We start from the raw sequence: 21990 nt of genomic DNA, 5'->3' as shown, positions 1-21990 counted from the left end.
TATGATATGTTATACCAATAACTCATAGATAACTTAATACGTCATTAAATTTACAGATTCTCAGGGTTTAAACATTTTTGGAACAATTTATTAAAAAATAATGAATGGACATATAGGGCTTTTCAGAATTTTGTATGCAGGCAAGTCTATTTAATGTTTAAATGGTCCAAGATTTAACGCAAATATACACGCGCACACGCACGCACACACACACACACGCACAGTTTCAACACCTCCTCTCGACTCCGTGTGCAGCCTCTTAGCTGTTACCTAGTTACAAGCATGAGACGGAGCGACTGTTATAATGTTGCAGTGGTGACTTCAGTGCATCAGTCGGTCCGAGAACAGACGGAGGGGGGGAAACTCACCGAGAAACACACCGGAGGACCGGAGCGGACTGTTTTACGGTTGAGGATGAAGATTAAACATGTCCTGACGGGGAATAAACCAACTGCAGCTGCTCCTCTCGCGTTGTTTCAATCAATACAATCCTAAATCCACGTTAGAGACCGGGTTAACGAAGATCACGGTTTGAAAAGTCTCATCGTTAAGGTAAGTTAAAATAGTACATTTAGCAATAATTAGGGTCGTTTTTACCGTAAAGGAGACAGCCGTAAGTGTCTAACGTCTGTGTCTTTCTCCTCACTTCTGCGTTGAGACTGAAGAACGTTTTTGACATTAAATGCTTTTAATCGCCTACTTCCAGAGGCGGGTTTAACAACTTTCTAATGGGTGGCACGGATATGTAGCCCAGAGCAAAAAAAGTAAAATGAGTACAAATGTGTTACAATAACATTATTATTATTATTATACGTTATTAAGCAATAACCTAGTAAACCTTAGCAGGCATTAATAATAGTTGCATTATTCATTCGGTGTAAATGAATGCCAAATAAACACATTTTTCACAATTTTCTGACATTTAAAAAAACTAATTGGTTAATTGAAAAGATAATGGACATAATAATTGTTCATTAGTTACAACTCTAATCTTTTTTTTGTCATACCAAATCTCTTTCTTGTCAATATGACTTGTTTTAATAATGTCTATATGGTTCTGTTGCGTTTCTATTTTGTTTGTGTCTCTTCATGGTCGTATTGTGTCTTTTCATGGTCGTATTGTGTCTTTTCATGATAATTTTGCACTTTTTAAAGTATGTATGTTTCTTGTTGCTTCGCTTTACTCCAACATCCAAGCCCATTAGCCTCAAGATTTTGAAACTAAGCTGGATTTAATTGAATGTTTTAGGTGGCCTGGTCTTTTTTTTTTGTTAAGTAAGCAGTCATTACTGAGCGTGCATGCATGCGTCCTCTTATTTAGCATTTAAAAAAATGCTAAGTAGTATATGAACGTTTAACAAACAAAGCCAAAAGGTAGGGCAAAGCTGCAGATGGTAATGCAAAAAAAGGCTTTGAATAGGGAGACCTTTTCCTAGAGCTCACCCTCTCCCCTTTCTGTTGCAGGGGATGGAAATAGGATGCAATAGGAGCGCTCTTTCTTTCTAAAATGACCTGTAATTGACTAAAGTTTCCCGTCACGTCTAGATTTTTCAGAGCCTAGATTCAGCGCCAAGAGGAGGTTCAATGGGGAAAATGTGCTCCCTCGATTTTTTCCACTAAAAGTGATTTTCTTGCCACTGACAGGCTCAGATTGTCAGATTAATAGGAAGGAAGGTGTTCTAGGAGCCTGCATGTTGTTTTGGAGTAGGCTAGAGAAATTACAGATTTGTGTAATTATCTAAAAGTTTGTCAATGCCATGGGTCGATATTTAAATGCTTCTAACAATGTAGGTGAGGTAATTATTATTAGATGCCCCCCCCCCCCCGTATTCATTAGAGCTAGAGTATAGAGAAGAAGAGTGGACAAGGAGAGAGAGAAAGTGGCTACAGCTGTACAATTATAGGCTATAATACATCCATGGTTTGATGTTATCTAAAAGATTTTCAATAAAAACAATGGTTCATATTTGCTCATGTCTCACAGCCCTGTTGAATAAGGGGGGGAATCCTCTGACGTGGTAACACGGCGTTGTTTCCGAGGTTTATCACTGGACACATCCAGACCACAGATAGCTCAGCAACAGGTCCCGCTCCTGCAGCAGTTTGTCACCCATAAGACACAGTGCTCCTTGGATGCACTTTTTATATTGACTTTAATGGTCTCCTAATACCATATCTGACGTCTCTTTCCCAAAATTCAGCCTTAGTGCAGCATTTTAGCCCCTAGAGCCATTCCCACAATGAGCTTTCCTTAGTATGTGCCATTTCTGAGTCTGTAGCTTTTGAGGAGGAGAGGGGGTGCAAGGTGGAGGACGGGGGTGTGGCCTTTACCAACTGCCACTTTGCTCGTTAGAAAGCCATGATGTCTCTCTCTCATGGGTGGGCCAAATTCTCTGGGCAAGCAAAATTAAAGCAGAGAAAGGGGAGGTAACCTTGCCCCTTATGACCTCATAAGGGGTAAGGTTACAGATCGGCCCATCTGAGCTTTCATGTTCTCTAAGGCAGAATAGGATACCAAGGGCTCAGTTTACACCTTTCACCATTTCTAGCCACTGGGGGACCATAGGCAGGCTGGGGGAAGTCATATTAATGTTAAAAAACCTCTTAAGGTGAAATTTTCATGCCATGGGACTTTTAAGAACAAAGAGTAAGCAGCATCTCTGCGGGATTGTTTATTTTTGTTGAGTGTGAGAGATGTTGCACCTTGTACTCCTGTAAGCCTTTAAGTTAATCTGACACCATTCAGTTCAAACTTGTGCCTTGATTAAAGTGGCACAGGTTGCCCCTCGCTAGACTTTTACCTAACAGTAGGGTTGGGCATATGTGTCAATGTAAAACAGAGCCACACTTTAGAGCGCTGCTTATGGCGTTTTTTAAATTACATGGTACCAGCTCTGCTAGGCTCAACTTGGCCGCAGTGCCCCATCCTCCTTTTTCCATTGCAGATTTAGTACTGCCTAATGCGTGAGGTGAGCGTGGCTGGTTGTCATAGTGACACCCCAAGAAACTGCCGTGACTTAACGCCACACACACACACAGAATGTCGAAGGTTTGGATTCTCAGCATGTTGCTGTTGCCACAGCCAGAAGACAGATTTAGTTTCAAAAGAAGCTGGAGGCAGCAAAAAACAACGCCGGCTAAACTCTTTTTGGAAAACCAAAAAAGGCGAGTAGAGTCGAGACGAGTCAAGCAGGTAGGGCCTACCATGTAATGAAAAAACGCCATAACTGTGCTCCGTCGCGGCAACACAACAAGCGCCTGGAAGTATGCTGGCTGCTATGGAATTGTACATTTTAAAACTACTTGTAGTTGGACCCGGTTCTCGATGCCTAATCCTAACAGTACCTCAGGTGCTCCTTCAGACATGAGACTGGCCGTGTATGCATCTCATTTATGTCAAGATGTGCATGTCTTATCCCTCTCTTCTTGATAAAGAAGCTGAAAATAAAAGGTGAGCAGGATATTTCCATCTTGATTCTTCAGCCCTTGAGAATGGCATCTACTTCACAGAGAGAATCCGTACAAGACAGAATAGGTTTAGAACAGCTTAAAGCTAAAGCCAGGATTGGAGCTGCTTGTGTATTCACTGGGTTTATTTAGTCCCTCTGACTCGATAAAATTGTAATTAATTGTGCAGCCCTATATAGGGGCACAGCACCCACAGGAGCCTTACCAATATGCCTATCCTCGCAGCCCTCCAGCCGCTGCTTCGCTGACTTACCAAGCCTGGAGGAGAAGCCTTGTTCGCTCCTCTAAAGCCCCAGGATGAGTAAATGACATTTTTATCATTGTACATATAAGTATGTCCAGTCCACATGCAGTACACCATAGATTCATACAAGCCAGGACCAGAGGAAAACTTAAGCATCTTCCAGACCATCACTGTCTACAACAAAACATAACATATACTATATACTGCAGAAATTAGGATAAATACTGATATTGATTATATAGATCAAAACAATTTGTTTTTGTATTGACAGTTTTCTAAAACAAATATGCAAAGGAGGCATTATGTAATGCTACATTTTCCTGAAATTTGGAAGAAATCTACAGTTGCAAACAGACCAAATGTAGCCAAATAAACACTTAAATGTGTAGTTTGGATGTTTTCTTTCCACTATTCAGATAGAAGACATGTTATGGAAGCCAAAGAGCCCAAAAATCTCGAAGTGCATACAAAAAATGTTTTTACTTGTACTGTCTCCCTTTAACCTGTAAAGCTAAGTCTTTCAAAAATATTGCAAAAAGAGATGAGAGAAAAATTTGATGAACTCCTCTTCAGTTATTACGGACATGAGAGGATGACAGAAATGTTGTCTCATCCTCCAGTAATGACTTTAGAGTGTTTGTTGAAGGTTCCTTTGTTATTTAAATGTGAATTCGCCATCGCTAAGCTTGGTGTGGTCAGTCATCCGGGACAAGTTCAAACTGACAAACTGATTATCAACAGTTAAAGGATTTAAAGGTGCGCAATATTAGATCAAAAGTGTCACACTAAGTATGCAATATTTTGTGTATTTAATGGAACTATGCGTCCCGTCCGCTGGCTGTGTGGCTTAGTTGTGTTTGATTTAGAGCCTGTTTGAAACGCTATAATGATCATGTTTCATTGGCCACTTACCGTGCCACTTGCACATGTTAGTGCACGTCACGGGGCCACTACGTGCCAAACCCTATGGAGCGTACCACGTGCAGGCAGAGTTCGGAGTTTTGATAGATTTTTATTCACGACCGACCTGTATTCCAGCCGCACTACGGAGCCATCTATGAGTCTCACTGTCCACTATGGATCTATAAGTATTGTTACGATGCGTTTTGCCGTAACTTTTGTAATTTTACATAAGTTTAAAAATATCCAACCTAATATCAATAGCGTAATGTTATTATTCAATATCGTAATATCACAGTTTGTCAAAATCGTGCAACCCTAGTGCAGACACAGATTCGTGTTTTACAGTATCATAAATGAATATGACAACAATATATTGTGTGGTCACTTTAAGATGAATAATTAAGTAGCGTGAAATGCACAAAGATAACAATTGCAGCATATTCAGACAAAAGAGTAATTCATTATTCTTATATGAAAAGATTGATCAGACACAGTGTTCTGTTCTCACAAATGATGCCTGAAAGACTCATCAGACAACTATTAAAAAAAAGTCCCATCTTACATTTTTTAAGCATAATTTATTAACATCTCTCTGATTTCACTGTCAGTATTGTGTGCTAACAGAAATCAAACAATTTATTATTTTGTACCAAATTCTTTCAACAGTTTGCATTGCCTCCAGGAAATAGCTCGCACAAGTCCAGCACCGACAAAAGCTTTTGTACATTACCAACCTAACTGGCAGCCTTATAAATGGAAGCATTAAAACGTATTCATAATGCATTTTGATACACTTTCATCATCTGAAGGTCATTTCTTAATTCTGCTACTGTCGCTGGATTTTTGTTCATTGACCGTGAAAATACAATACAAGTAGCATCAACATGATTACCACTGTAAGTAAAGTAAAAACACTTTTGGTTTTATATTTTATTAGTTTTAGCGTGCCTATGCTCGAATACCAAATATTCGAAAAACTCAATCTACTTCATTTATTAAGACGTCCAAGGCAACAAAACACGTGAGCTTCCCTGCGCTGCTTAAAAGCACAACACATAAATAAGCTGCCAGATATGTGTCTACTCAGGGAGGAAGCTTCAATCTGTTGCCACTGGATGCCACGACTGGTGGTTTATTATTCAACGGTTATTATTGTGTCTATCTGGGCACCTCTGAGTGCGTGTATGCAGATTATCAGTGTGAAAGTAAAAGAGTTAAATGTTAATGTAGTGTGAAGTATCTGTATGGTTGCTACGGTTACTACCAGATGAATCCACCTTTCACACTTATGAAACTTATACTTGTATATGATAATTGAGGGCAGTATTACTCACGGCCACGGCCTAATATTTGTCCAATTGCAAAATACACTTACACTTTTAGATGGTAGTAGACTAATGTTAACATGAAGGCCATATCTATTATTTATCTACAATTTATTATAACCTTCATTGTTTCTTCATTCCTCAATGTAATCCATAATAATATTATAACATTTTCCACCACTCACGTCGGCTGAGGTCCCAACGGTTCAGTTATTGACTGCTTGGCAAAACGCCGAACATTCACTCTCAGCTTTCAAGAGGAGAAAATACAAAAGAAAGCTAAACAAATACGCTATTTAAACAGCGCTGCCAATGTATTTAACAATGACCCTGACCTGCCTTCTCACTGCTGATTCCCGTCAGTACTGAGGAATCAGTGCAGAATGATTGGCTTTGTGAATCATGAGATGGGAACAATGGATTAAACGTGGTTTTAAATTTTTATCTCTGGTGTAACAGACAGCCTCACAGAAAATATATAAAACTGTGATTTCACATGTTTTCATCACTCTTTGTTCCGGCTTTTACAGATTAAGTTTTAAATGTAGCACCTATCAGCTGTTTATCAAGACTCAAATGCCTCATTATGGTGTTCTTTATTTGTTGTATTGTGTATTATTTGTTGTGTACTATGAATGCAATGTCGTATGTTGTCTGTATGAGTTGATTTGGTGGCAGATGAGTTTTCCCTTTGGGGATTAATACAGGTTTGTAATCTAAACTATACCTACAATTTATGTGGTAAATCTATGCCTGGTGCAGTTTGTTGCATTTTTTTAAATAATTGATACACTAACTTTTCAACCTCATCAAGCGTAAAAACCAACCAGTCCAGTCCTCCAACCCATTAGACCACATTGGTTTATGTTCCTATACTCCAATACAATGCACAGGTATGTTTCCTAAATTAGCTACCCCAGTTGCAGCAGATCAACAAGTCCTCATCCCTAAAAGTAACGGTTGTAGTTCATGGTCAATGTTGTGAAACGGTCACAGTTTGGTCATGCTTAGGAGTAGGGGAAGATTACAAATCAGTACATTTGTTATGTTATTTAACTACTATGCGTAAGTATATGACTAAGTTACACATTTAGTCTTGCATGGCCAGATCTTTCTGGCTAGTTCACACAACATTTCGGTATAAAAGAAAAACATGCTCTGGTTAATTGGCATCTCTTTAAACCAATCACAAACTTCTTGGGCGGTGCTAAGCGCCAAAAGGAGCAACCGCACCTCTGCAAAATATCCTTAAACTTGTTTTGGTGGAATAGGTGTATGTTCAACGGTTGTTTTAGTCGTGCAACAGAAAACTCAGATTGGACAGATAGTCTAGCTAGCTGTCTGGATTTTCCCTGCAGAGATCTGAGGAGCAGTTAACCAGAGTCCTCGTAAACTTATCAGTTTAGATTGCCAACACAAAGAACGTGACGGACATCCGGCCGAAAATTAAGGATTTCCCTGAACAATCCGGGAAACAAAAAGTCGTTGGTATCGAATATTACACAGGGATTTATTATAAACTAAATGGAGGTACGTGATCTTACTGAATAAAGAGACATGCAGTTAAAAGTTTTTTGAGCTGAGTTGTACTGTAAAGCTCCAGAAAGCCAAGGGGAGCTGGAGATTCAGATGAGGATTCTCTGTCATAAAATTTCATAAAAAGATAGTAAGCATAGTGCAAAATCTATGCCCTGTTGTGTGTACCTGAAGGCATCTGTTAATCTGTGCTGCTGTCAGGATGACGCAGCTCCTCTCTGAAATACTCTGTACCTTTCAAGTGCTCCGGCTGAGATAGACTGACCTTTGTGATGGATGCTCAGCCCGCTGCTGAGCTAAGACGTTGGCATTTCCACTCCTGCAGCGAGCTGCAGTTCAAACCTGTGAGAAATACAAATGTTGCCTCGCTTTAAGGTATGCATGATTAATCGTTATAAAATCACAATCTCCATTCACCCTGTTTGTGATTTTTTTTAAATGAATTAGATTTTTTTTTGTTTTTATGAAAAAAACTATTTAAAAAGTTTTTCTTTTTAAAATAATTTTGGATCTCATTTAATATTACTAGCCAAATGCATCCCTTTCTTCTGTGAGTTTTAAGCAGACCATATAAGCTCTTCCTTCTCTTGATTGAGGCCTCTATGTTAACAGGCTTGTGGTGATGCGCAATGTGCTATAGATGCCAAAAAAAACTGTTTGGTTATAATTGTTAAGTCCTTAGTATTCGTCTTTGTGAATGTCTTTTATAGAGCAAATACCGTTATATCTTTCCGACCATGACATTTCTTGTAGACGTGTAGAAAGCGGCAGAGCCCTTTTTGATTAGGACTGTGTCAGATAAAAGCCAGTGTCTTGCAAGATATGTGGACAGTTTATTACAGGGAAACATCCCAGGAATTTGAAAGTAGCCTACATTTGAGAAACAAACGCAAGGAGGCTAACCTAGCTTACTTAAACGTCTCAAACAATCATCATTAACACCTTACTGTGAGACGTAAATAGTTTTGTTGAAACAGCTAAACATTTTGGTGTTAATAATGAGTAACTATTCCATTAGAATCAGAACTCACTCTGAAGAAATGTGCTTCCTGTTTGTAGTACTTGTTATTTGTGTCTCGGCGCCTTGTTTGAGTAAGCCAGCTTTCACCTTCAGCAGCTCCGCTAGCTGCAAGTTTGTTCTGCACTTCTGGTAAAACATATTGTTTGGTTAGTCCAAGATTGTTTGAATAACCTTTGACACCCACTCCGACAAAATTACACTGTCAACTACGATTTGAAGTTGTAATACCGTATTTAAAACTTCAGTCCTGGTTGTAACAACAAGTGCATTTTACTGCAATAAACCAGCAAACACTCGTTGAGCAGCTACTTTGTCAGAAATATGACAAAAGGGCAGCTGGACTATCGGTATACAGTGCACCCAAACCAATTCATTTTTATGGTAATATGTTGAAAATAGCAGTATCTTGTTTTGTGGATGCATATTAGATAAACAATTGCAATTTGTGGATGCACGTTAGATAAACAAATTGCAATCAATGCTAACCTCTGTGACAAATACATTGTTTTCTGTGAAACGTTAAAAACCACCAGTGGTTTGCCAGTGGAATGTGGAGCGGCAGCAGCTTCTTGGTTATCATTAGCAGTAACTTATTGCAGCACTGATACAATGTCACAGGAGTGAATAGTAAACAGTGAAGCAGTTATCAATGAGATAACATTTTGCTGCATTGGTTCATGAAAATTAACCAATGCAAATTAACAAAAATGTTGTTGAGCATAAAGCTTTTCTCCGATGTTATAGCAGCCCTGTTCCCTTGGAATAACATCTAGCTATATAACTACAATATGTTCCTAATTACAGGGTGACAGTGAGCTGGTGGTCGGGGTGGTTAGTAGATGTACAAAGCACTTGAGTTAAGGTCAGGAAAAAGATTGTGGTTTTCAGTTAAATGATAATAAACAAGTCATTACAGACATTTTCTGTATTAAACCACAATCACAATATATCCCTGACATGCCAGCGTTACATTGTGCCTCTCCATTCAGCCACATTCTCACTTCCCAAACCCCTTTATTGCCTTGTCTCTACCTGTCCACAAATACTCTTAGACATTTCCACATGCTCATCCCTGCAGTATATATAGCCCATTTCCTGTGAATTCCAGGGCAGATTATCAATGTTGGTTCTTGCTGTTGCTTTCTAGCCTCTGTCCGTGGAATAATGAATCTTTGCTTTAGATAAGTTTACCTGCTGGCTTTATTGCTTGCCTCTTTATTCAGTAAGCTCATGTACCTCTATTTGGTCAATAATAAATCCCTGATTAAGTCATTTCCCTGCTTCCTCACACTCACCTGTGGTGTACACTACAAGTGGAAAGTATGTTGCACAATCTGATATATTTTGGGAAATACACATCATATTGGATTCTTTCGGTCTGTTGCTTGTGTGTTTGCTGCGCCATGTTGATTTGGTGTTCCCTGTTCTTGTCATGTATTTTGTTGTCATGTTGATATTGTTGAAGTGTTTTCTTTTTGTGGAATAAATCCTTGTTTTTGAACTGCATTTGGGTCCAAGCCTCATCGTCAGCATGACACAGAGGGGACTTAGGCGTTAGATTTGGTCCTCATGGAAGGGGGGTTGAAACAGTTTGTGTCCGGGGTGAGAGAGATCGGCTACTATCGTTCCTGCCCGCCTCAGCGTCCTGGAGGCGTACAGGTCCTGGAGGCGTACAGGTCCTGGAGGCGTACAGGACTTGAAGAGACAGGAGATTGCAGCCAATCACCTTCTTAGCATAGCAAATGATACGCTGCACTCTGCCCTTGTCCTTAGTAGTGGCAGCAGATGCTGATGGAGCAGGTAAGGATGGACTCAGTATAGAAGTGCACCATCATAGTCTTTCCTTCAAATTGTATTTACTTTTGCAAATTAGTTGTATATAAAACATGATTTTATGGGTCTTTATACACTCTATATTGCAGATGTGTGTAAATAATTTAAAACTTCAAGCTGTTTCAATCTGTCAGCTTTTGATCTAAAGAATTCTGTATAGAGTGAATCAGTGGATCAACAAAGTGGAATAAATGCGTCATGTAACAGCATGACCACAAGGGAGGAGTCCTTGATACAGATCAGACCACCGACCAATCAAAAGTAGCAGACAGAAGATTCAAATATAGATCACATCATTTTAGCCTCAGTGTCCTCTTTTACCAGACGTTGTTTTCATGGAGTGTTCTGGGTTACTTCTCCAACAGCTACAGCCTCTAGTTTCCCAGTCAAAGCAGATATGTGGCGAAAGCTATGACCATCAGTCTGATAGTTAGTATTCAGATTGGAAGGCTTTGTTGCTGTATTGGTCACGTGACCTGCACTGATTGTTCTCCGCTCGCGCCAGTCAAAAAAAAGAGACAGATGAGGTCTTGACACCGGCAGTAGTTCAAAAAATCAATTTAAAAATAGATTTCCTCTTTCAGAGATATTTGAATGGTCCCCTAGAATGAAGATTAATGAGGCAAGATGAAATCCATCAAATACCATACAGATATTAGACTTCAGGGTGTTTTGAGATGACCGTTGTATCAATTGATTTCTCTGAGTAGTCATCACAGTTGATGTTGCAGCTGCACTACAGTTAAGCTTTGGCTGAAAGACATTTCCTTTTTAGATGATTCTGCTAATCGTTTGCAACTCTTGTATTAAATGTTTCCATTACTGGTTAATCTGTTTTTTTCTTCTTCTTTTTTAAACCTTTTTTGCAACTCCTTCACTTAATTTACAATCCATTACAGTACAGAGCACTGCAGTTTTTCATATCCTTGCAAATTCTTTTCATTTGTTTTTAAATACATATCTATGCAGCCCATCCAGTGCTGATAATAGTAATAATAATAAAATAACAGAAGCACATACATAACTAAAGAAATTCAAGAAAAAAAAGAAATACACACATATATATATACACATACTGTTAATTGTTTTCTTGATTACAAGTTAACTATATTATAACTAAATCCTTACATTTCAGAAGCAAATACTGTGTATGGCTTGAAGAATGACTGAAATGATTGGTTATCATAATAGCTGCAGATACACATACACAGTAGATAAAGTGGAAGAAGAAAAGTTACAGTGCAATGTAAGACATTAATAAATTGTCCCTAATTTAATTAAAATAAAATTTGATCGATTTTACTCAGGGGTTTTTAATGCGCAAAGCAAAATTTCTTTAAAAAATAAGTGGCTACGAACACACAAATTTGTTTGTATTGTATAGATAATGCATGAGGTAGCCAAACACGGGAGTCCATTTATTAAAATCCAGATGTGATTTAATATACTTTTGTTTGCACTTAGCCACATAATGTTTGCATGCGACTCTGTTAGAATCCCAAATCTGACTAATGGGTCTCAGTTTTCCCGCCATGTAAATCAGGTTCGCACTACTTAAAAAACACACAAAAAACAACAATATCAGAAAGTAATAACTAGGTATTTAACTAGATAACCAAAACTAACACAATCATTCATCTTGAATGCTTCCATGATATCAGCTATCCAATCCGCCCAAGAAGCATAAAGTCACTAAGTGTAAATGAAATCACCCACTCCCTTTTTTGTGTGTTTTTGTGTGTGTGCTCTCTGGCTTACTGCTTGACAACACAAGTGGAGCAAAAGTAAAATCTTTCTGCTCCTTTCAGGCTTTTAAAATAGAACTAATGGTCAAAAGTGTGCTATTTCTGCCATTTTTATCAGCCATTTCTTATGTTATGAGTCTATATGGACTTCACTAACGGTGAAAACTGAGATTTTCTGTTTTAAATTGCTATGAACGTGCGTGCAAAACACTAACAAATGTAACAATATTAAAAAGGTTTATCTTCCTTCATGAATGATAATAACTTGCTAAAATTAAATCATATATATGCAGTCACACTGCCGGTGCTGCAAAATGAGACAAGAGGGACGCATTTCAACTATTCAATGGAAAGAGAAATTTGTACTGAACCATTAATAACTGCAAAGGAGCATCACTAATAACATCTCATCATGGTTTTAAAGATTGTAGCTGTGATAAAAGAGAAGCTTCTGGTCCATATCTAACATTTAATTAAAGGATATCAGCTTAGTGTACTTAGATTGTACTTAATTGATGGATCTAATCCAACTGTTCTAATCCTATTTTTAATCAAATAAGCCTTCAAAAGCTGCATGAAGCCTTCAGCTGAGCTGTTGTTATTTTATTTTATTAGATCCCCCATTCATCACCTATACGACCAGGACAAAAGTGTGGAATTATGTTTTTCTGTCTTTGAAACATTTTCACTGAAAAAAGAAGAGAAGAGAAAGATCTGTCCTTGTTTTGCTGCCACGTGCTGTCGTTTATTTGGTTCTGTTTGATTTACGACACTGGTCTCCGGGTTTGCTCTTCCGCTGGTTTCTATGGTGACCCAGATTGCCAAAATGAATGTGAAATGTTCTTAGTCCCAACGATAGGAAGATATTGAAAAATGATTAATGTGACAGTTTGGTGAAATCAAAGCAAAGCTACTCAAGTCTCATAAAAAGACATACAGTACACGTGTTGGTTATTCTTGTTTTGCTGTTTTCATATTTCTTTTAAATTGAACTCCAGGAAGACAGAGAGGCTGAATGCCAATTACTGTCGCCTGCAGCTGTCGCCATCAAGGTGTCAATAACCTTTCAGTCGGTTCGTTTGATGAACTCTATCAACGAGCTCACGACACATCTGTGTTTTTCTCACAGTTGATTTTCTGAAAGCCACATTAATCATTTTGGGAAAAAGAGATGGTCGACCATTTTACCTCTGAAATGAAATGCTTATGATGCTTTTATTAGGACATTATATTGACTACTCTGTGGTACAGCTGTGTTGTTAATGTAGATTGAAATGAAATCCATATACCTTAATGTTGCTTTGCATCACTGAACACTTCATAGCAGAATGTTTCATGGATATTTCTCTACATCAGTGTTAATGTTCCCCATGGAAATGTTTCCCCAGTGAAAAAAAGAAAATATGTAGTGCGACATTTTGGGAAATACACTATCCCTTTCTAAGAGTTTGATGAGAAGATCAATACCACTCTTGTGTTTGTACAATAATATGAAGCTCACAGACATTTTTGCTTAGATTTTAGGTGTTATTTTCACAAATTCCTGTGTAAAAGCCCACAAAGAGACCAAGACCCAAATCTCTAATTTCACAATTTTTTTAGTTTGTGCTTTTACTAGCCAAATGCTGGTTAAATATGCAAGTGGCTGGTAGATTTGTTTTACTCACCAGCCAAAATACAATGGTTATCTGTTGAGTGGCTTGTAAATCTTGAACATTCCCTTTGGCTGGTGGACAAAAAAGTTAATTGTGTACCAGGCTTCAGGATGTTATGAGATGGTAGATTTTTTAGTAGTAGGCTAAACACTTCTGTCACAAATAGTGACAGAAATAGCTATCTTTGGCACAGCAGTGCTTCGAGCTAAATGATAACATTAGCATGCTAACATGCTCACAGTGATGATACTCAATGATAATTCAATTAAGTTTAATGTGATAGCATGTTAACATTTCCTACTTAGCTCTAAACACAAAGTAGTTCATGAAAATGTAGCCTCTGGGGACCATGAATATTTGTACATGACATACCATTCAGTTGTTGGCATATTTCAGTCTGGAGCAAAGTAGTGGACAGACGGCCTACATTGCCATCTCTTGCCCCATACAGCTAGCTTGGTTAATTTAGGGTGACCAGACGAGTCTCGATTTTCAGTTGCGCGTCCTGAGTCCCAACGAAAGCCTGTCGGGACGCTAAAATGTCCTGTTTATACCTACAACTATGACATTTCCCTGGTTATCAGCAATTAAATAGTGGTCTTATTATAGCCCAATAATTAACTATGCCCATGTAGAAAGACTCATAAAGCGTCCAGCAAATGATTTTACAACGATTGACTGACACATCAGTCCTAGTGGTCTGCATAATCTGTGCAGCCGGCATTACAATGTATATTTGTAACAGTGCCTCTTCTTAACTAATCTTATCTTCTCTTCTTGTCTCGGTTTTTACGGTTAGGCTATATGAGTAGCATGAGTACTCTATTTAATTTATGTGTGCACATGAATTGTTGAAATGACTGATAATGCCCATCGTTATGCCACGTAATGCCACTACGTTAGCCGTGATATAAATTAATGAAACTTACCTGTTAAGTGAAGAGGAAATGAGCTAACTTGGCATCCTTTTGGGCTCTAAGCTGTCTCCAAATTTTACATGTATCTTCAATATTTACCCATATTTTACCTCTTCTCTGGTTATGCAACTGTTTAGAAAAGATGTTTTTAAAGGTTGGGTAGAATGAATCTATATCTTTTATTCCAATTGGTTTGGTTGCTGCTTCCATAGCTGCAGCCAGGACCTTGTTTTTGCGTGTTTGCGCTTCGTGTCCGGCAACCTCTGTGTCGAAATGTGTTGAAATATTGTGGACATTACTCGATTTAACGTAACAAATGTATTACATATTGGACCGTTCAAGTTTTACTCGAGTACTGCACTTTTAAGTACTTTTTTTTCACCCCACTTTCTACTGCACTTGTATGTGAGCTTAAGTTACTTTTAGAAATGTATATTGTTCCACTGAAAACAGTCAAAGAGTCCATTAATATCATACAACTTGTGCGTAATGTTGTACTCGCCTTACCTAATGCTTTAGTTGATGTGTTGTTCATGCATGAGGTCATGACTGAGAGGCTATGAACTCATGTCACTTCCCGATGATTCCATGAATTCATAATTCATCATCTTTTACCGTAAAGTGTTACCATAACTTTAGTTCAAGCCTGTGGCAGCAGATCCAAATAATTTGTTTAGTGCTATGCATTGAAAAATAGTTCAATGGGTGCATTTTCCAAAAGACTGCTTTAATTCTGAAAAATAAGGTTGGTCCCACACAAAACTCAATCAATGTCTTTTAATAATATGTCTTAGATATGTGGGCTACATACCAAGAAAACCCATGAATATTAACTGAGATACCCCATTATGTTGTGAGCAGTAGGCCTATGTGTGCTGTTGGCAAAAGACAGACTGTGTGTGTCTAGGCTTACAGTTTGTCTGACCTGGGCTGGCGCATGTGAACGGGCCCTAGGGTCACATGCAAAGTGTCCAGTTGGGGGTTTGGCCCTGGGAAATCTGGTCACCCTAGGTTAATATTAACCTGGATAAATGGTCCTTCTTTTGTTGTAGTTTTTTTATATCTACATTAAAATGAGTGTGTGAACGGGTGGGCGAGTGCACCAGCTGTTAGGTTTACCAAATATGAGTCTCCTGAAACCACACAGTCTCACCTCCATGTGTCCTAAAGCCCACTCCCAAATGTGTGCCCAGTTCACGTTAATCTAAGTTCTGATGGTTTGCTAATGAAATTGCCCACATGTGGGAACAGAGTCTGTTTGATTTACCTGCCGTATCAGTAGGACCAAATATAGCTGCTGTGGTTAAATGAATCTACCTGCAAACATCCATTTTCACCCGGTTTTGATTGTTTCCTTTCTGACTCATCATTTTGTATCCACTGCTATCCCATCTGCTTTCCATCAATTCATTTGCATCCTGTGTTTTTTTTTTGTCTCTCTGCCACCTCGGAGCGTTATCTCTGCCTGTGTCCCGTTTTTGTCATTGTAAACATGTTGATTACATTACAGTATTTAATGATTGCTTTGTGCTCAGTTCTCACAACAGTGTTGGACTGCGTAAAATGCCCAATTGTACGGTGGCTGACAGGGGCAACGCCCTGCAACTGAAGAAAACACATGCAAATGGACAAAACACAAGCAAATTAATAAAGCAACTTCATTAATTTGACAAAAAATGCAAATACACAAAACACAAATGCAACTGCAAATGCAACAAAAAAACGCTGCTTCCAGATTACACAAGGGAAGTTCTCCAGGCCTCGGGGGGGGGGTCTAGGTGGAACAGCTTGATCTTCGACCCGACGGGGAGCAAGCGCGCTGCCTTTTTATGGCATGGCTGCAGCCTGAAGACCTCCTATCTCTTGCCTCCTCCAGAGCAAGCAACAGTGCTATTATTATTATTGTTATGTAATATATTATATACAATATACATTCTCTGCTCCTGTCTCATGCCCTCCTGGCTGGTGCCATCCTGAGCTTTGACTTTTCAAAGAAAAAGCTTGTGTTTGGTCCGCTATGTCTTTGTACTTTGGTGTTTTGGATGTTTTTGAACTAAACAGTACAGCAATCTTGCTAATGAATAAACACACTTTTTTTTCTTACTTACAACACAATGGAGTTAGCAGTTTTGTGTTTATATGTGTGGCCGGGATTTTTGGTTAACAGGGGGGGACTAGAAATCTGATTTTTTTTTGTTTTTTTGTTTTTTCTTTAGTTGGGAACCGTAAACCCTCTCATGTAAAAACCTAAACCTACCTCAACGTTAAACGGTGATGCAGTTTTAATTGTTTTATTACCACAAGTTTACAGACACGTCTCTGCTGATGGAGTATCACCTGTGACCTGAGCTGAGACACACCCACTGAACGAGAGTAAACAAATCTCAAACATAGACCTAATATTTACAGTCTATGATCTCAAAGCAGTTGCACAAGGTTTCACACCGTTTTGAGATTGAACGTGTCTCGGCCTTCTCTCTCTCTCTCTCTCCCTCTCTCTCTCTCTCTCTCTCTTTCTCTCTCTCTCTCTCTCTCTCTCTCTCTCTCTCTGTCTTTCTCTCTCTAATAGCTTATTGTGTTTGTAAAAGAAAAAGACCTAGATGTGTTTGATTGGTTTTTATGTCTTTAGAGCTGAAACATGCGTAGGAAACGATGCAGTCAGATGATTGATATTTTTCCCCATCCCAACAGATCAGATGGGCGAGAGCTGAGACAACAGAAGAACATCTAGCTCCCCGGGCTGAAGAGGATGGATGAGATGTGGGAGAACGTTAGCTTTGCCAGCCCCTTGCCCGGACTCCCCCTTTTGCTGTTTAACGACAGCAATCTGAACGAGACGCTGTCCAACTCCACCAACTCCAGCGTCCCAGTTGTCTCCTTAGGACCTAGCGTGGCAGGGGTCCTCCTACCACTCATATATATAATCGTGTGTATCATTGGCCTGGGTGGAAACACTTTGGTCATTCACATTGTGCTACACTACTCAAAAATAGAGTCAGTGACCAACATCTACATCCTTAACTTAGCCATCGCTGATGAGCTCTTCATGCTCAGTCTGCCTTTCCTGGCGGTTCAGAACACCCTCCAGTCGTGGCCGTTTGGCTCCTTCATGTGCCGCCTGGTCATGACTGTCGACTCCATCAACCAGTTCACCAGCATCTTCTGCCTGACTGTGATGAGCATCGATCGCTACCTTGCCGTTGTCCACCCCATTCGGTCTTCAAAGTGGCGGCGCCCTCAGGTGGCCAAGATTGTGAATGGCACTGTCTGGGCTCTGTCCTTTCTTGTTATTCTGCCTGTGGTGATCTTTGCCAACATCCAGAAGACAGGAGGTACCTGTAACATCGCCTGGCCACAGCCAGCTAACATATGGCGGGCAGCTTTCATTATTTACACCTCTACGGTTGGATTCTTCTGCCCTCTTCTTATCATCTGCCTCTGCTATCTGCTTATCGTCTTCAAGGTCCGCAGCTCGGGTAAAAAGGTCCACGCCACCTCCACCAAGCGCAGGAAGTCGGAGAGAAAAGTGACGCGCATGGTTGTGATTGTTGTTGCCGTGTTTGTCTTCTGCTGGCTGCCTTTCTACGCCCTTAACATCCTCAACTTGCTGGTTTCGCTGCCCTCAGAGTATCAGGGTCTTTACTATTTTGTTGTAGTGCTTGGCTACGCTAACAGCTGCGCCAACCCCATCGTCTACGCCTTCATGTCAGACAACTTCAAGAGGGGTTTCCGGAAAGCCCTCTGCCGCTCCACAAGGAAGGTGGAGAACCACGAGCCCATGGAGCTCCAGCAGCAGGAGCAGAGGGAGGGCAGGGCCGTTCTCAAGCCCAGGGAAAGCCTTAGACGTGTATTCAAGGATGAAGACGAGTACGACGAGGAAGACGTCTCGGAAATGACGGAGATCTACAGAATTGCCCAAAATGGCAACAGCAGCTTCCAGACACAGAGCTTGCTGCCGCTGTTGCCCGAGAAAGGAGCGACTCCAGTTGCAACGGAGCTGTCGTCCCCAGACAGGAAGGACAAATCTGGGGACGTGACAGGGAAAGATCCAGCCGACGGGTCAACACTGACTGTACCGCTGCTTCTCAATGGAACCAAAAATGGGAGCATTAAAACTCTGCCAGAGGAGAACTTGGAACAGAGTACATCACTGGAGATAAGTTACTTATAGTGTAAATGACGGACCTTATTTTACTTGAAGTGAACTCAGTATTACGACACAGGGCAGCCAACACTGAACTGTGTGTAGCAGAGCAAAAAGCCCACTCGAAGTGTATATATAATGAAAACTAAAGAAAAACGAGTAAGCTGTTCAACGGACTCAACGTTTCTTTAACATTTGAAGGACATACTAAAGCTTCACCAACACACAGAATATATTCCTGTTTATATTGTGTATATATGCATGAATATGAATGTAAAAAGTTGTGCCTTTATTTACTGTTATTTTATGTATCTTCTCTATCTATCTAATCATTATCTATTTTTATTCCATAATGTGACAGTCATTTGCTCAAAATGAACTGCACTTAAGCTTAAATCAACATTCACTGCAACCATCTACACATTAGCTGAACATTGATGCTACTACTTTATTTTACATAGGAATCCCATGTCTGTAACCGCATTCACTATTATTGTGTTTATACAGGTTTGAAGGGTTAAATGTAATGGCTGCCAAGGTTCTGTTTGAAGGTTTTAGGGAGGTGGTCAAGGTGTATGGTGGGTGTATAGAGGGTAAGACAAGGTTGACATCCTGAGTCACATTAGGTGTGGTTAGTTTTAGGCAACAAAAGCATTTTGGTTAAGGTTTGTGAAACATCTTAGTTTTAGTTAAATGTTCATAAATGCATTGTGTCTTGGGCTTCAAGTCACTTTTGACTGTTCCTGTATTAAACCAACACCACAATCTTTCTCTAACTTGAAGTGCTGCCCGTACCTGAACATAACTTTATAATAAAACCTGTTTCAGTTATCTGTTTCTACAAGTGGATATTGTATAAAAACATATATTCATATTTTGCAACTTTGCAGGTACAGTTCAGTAACAATGCAGGAATGTTTTGTAATCTTATTCTAAAACTCACTTTTTTCTATTTTTGAGGTTTGCTCATACTTAGGCTACGTCACAAGACATCAAATTGGACAAACTTGTTACTTAACATGAAAATACCTCGTTTCAGCCCAACATTCCCACAAACGGCTACTTGTTCTGCTCCGTTTGTGGGAAAAGTTTCTGTTTACTCCACTACATTTATTTGAAAACTTAAGTACTTTGCAGCCTAATAATATGAAAGATAATGAGCAGGTAAATTACAATGTATTATCACAGGTACAATTACCCAGCAGTAAAGTAATTCAAAAAAACTCCTTTACCAGCAACATTAAAGTGATGAAAACATGAATGCATCATTAACTTATAATACAATACATCCAATAATATAATAAACATTATTCTAAAACTGTCCATTATACAGGACTACTTTTACTCTAGGTACTTTGAGTAGGTTTTCATGCTAATACCTGTGTTTTACTGAAGTAAAATATTGAATGCAGGACTTACTAGCAATGTTGTACTGCAAATATCTTCTTCCAACACTGCTTCTGGCACATTTTACTGTGTATTGATAACTTCAGTGCAGTACCTGAGTAACTGATTACTATGTGGATTAAAAAAAAGAAAATCTCCATTATTTAGCAGAAACTCACCTCCGAGCCCTTTATTCATGAGTGCTTGCACACCACACACCAGGACAGGGACACTAGTTATATTTAGCTCGCTGTATATAAAGTCCAACTGGCTCTACTGTGCTGCTGGTCTTCAGCCCACACGCGCATGCTCACCCTTCTGTAAAGATCAACTAAGGAGCATGATAGCATTAAAGGCCCATTAAATAGGGATTTGCCTGGCTGTGCTTTATTTGCCCAGTCCCCCTCCAATGGTACGGCAGCTTGATGAGAGCAGAGCTCTGATCAGGGGGAGCGGAGTGGTGTGTTTCCTTCTTGTTGTTGACTTGTGTTTGTGTGTTGGGCTATAAATATTGAGCTGCTGGCCGGTGATCCCCGACTCCCCTCGGTGATAACCCACCTGTGCTTACTGTACTCAGTGTGATTCTCTGCCTGCACAATCTCACCCACATACAATATGGACAAGTTAACTCTGATACTCTGTTATTCACTTTTGTTTTGGCAAGAGAAACTATGGAAACCATGTGCAAACACAGTACACCTGATCCTCTAATGAACAGTAATGTTGACCTTTTGGGATTAAATATCTAATCATATTCTGTTGCACACTGTGCAACATGCAAATACCAAATAATGCATGTTTATCTCCCATGTGTAATGGATGCTTGATGGGTTTTATCCCGCTGGTGATGCTAACTGAGTGGGAGTTTTTATTCATTTCAACCATCACTTAAGTTGAAGTGTTGGTGTTGATTAAAGCGTAAGAATAGTTTCCCAACAGGGCATAAAGCCTTATCAGCAGAAATGACACTGCTAAAACCATCAAGGCAACATAATCCTGCTGGATGAATATTGATTTTGTACAAGCCTAATAGATAAACTGGATCGTGTTTATTTGTTTGCTTTTTTTTAATTGTGCTGCTGCAGGTTCAATATGATGTTCCATGAAGACAAATCTGTCATTGATTATATAATTTAGATATGAAGTAAGACGAAATAAAAAAAGATGTGTTTTAGTGAATCTGTCGGGTGGCTATTGTCTTAATTGTGCTCAGCTGTATTATAGGCAGTATTGTATAGTATAGTAGTGTTGGGCTAGTTACTCCAAAAAAAAGAAATAGATTAAACACTAGTAGTTACTTTTTTTAAAGAAATGCTTTACTTTACTCAATTACTCACTGCTGCATTAGTTACACTACTAATTACCTTACTTTTGGATTACTCTACAACATTCCCTGAGATACATCCTATCTTACTTGCCAAATAATGTAAATTTAAACCTCATGTATGCCCAGATCAACACAAATCATATAGACATACACAAGATCTCTCTGCATGCTATTTATTACCATAAAGCTGACCACAAACTTTTGAACATCAGCCCAAAATCTGTCAGAAACAAGGCTGAAGTACTGGCGGCCATCCGCTCTTCCTAAGCTGTACTTTGCCCAGTATGTTTTGTAAATCTGGCGATTCCACTGTCCAAACAGGCAACATTTCCTCCACTATGAATGCTGCCGCCAGCCCCATTATCTCTGATTGGTTTACTTGCTGAGGAAAATCAAGTCTTAGCTGTAACGTGCTCTTTTCATCAGTTCTTTAACAACTAGCTTAGATTGGATGTTGTGTTCGTGGCGGCGGAGAGGTGTTTGTGC

General features: G+C 39.4%; 1 protein-coding gene across 1 annotated transcript; it reads left to right on the top strand.

The window, feature by feature from the left end:
• Nucleotides 1-233: 233 nt before the first annotated feature.
• sstr3 (somatostatin receptor 3) lies at nt 234-21340 on the top strand. Its single transcript, XM_034893433.1, has 2 exons — nt 234-552; nt 17339-21340. The coding sequence occupies exon 2, from the start codon at nt 17397-17399 to the stop codon at nt 18816-18818; it is 1422 nt and encodes a 473-aa protein (XP_034749324.1). The 5' UTR covers nt 234-552; nt 17339-17396; the 3' UTR covers nt 18819-21340.
• Nucleotides 21341-21990: the final 650 nt, after the last annotated feature.

This window comes from Etheostoma cragini, chromosome 15 (assembly GCF_013103735.1).
Source record: "Etheostoma cragini isolate CJK2018 chromosome 15, CSU_Ecrag_1.0, whole genome shotgun sequence".
Lineage (NCBI taxonomy): Eukaryota > Metazoa > Chordata > Actinopteri > Perciformes > Percidae > Etheostoma > Etheostoma cragini.
Note: the sequence above shows the minus strand (reverse complement) of the source record. Positions and strands in the feature narration are given on the sequence as shown.

Bases quoted from the DNA above. Each gene is read 5' to 3' on its own strand.
- sstr3 (XM_034893433.1), top strand. From the start codon at position 17,397: ATGGATGAGATGTGGGAGAACGTTAGCTTTGCCAGCCCCTTGCCCGGA.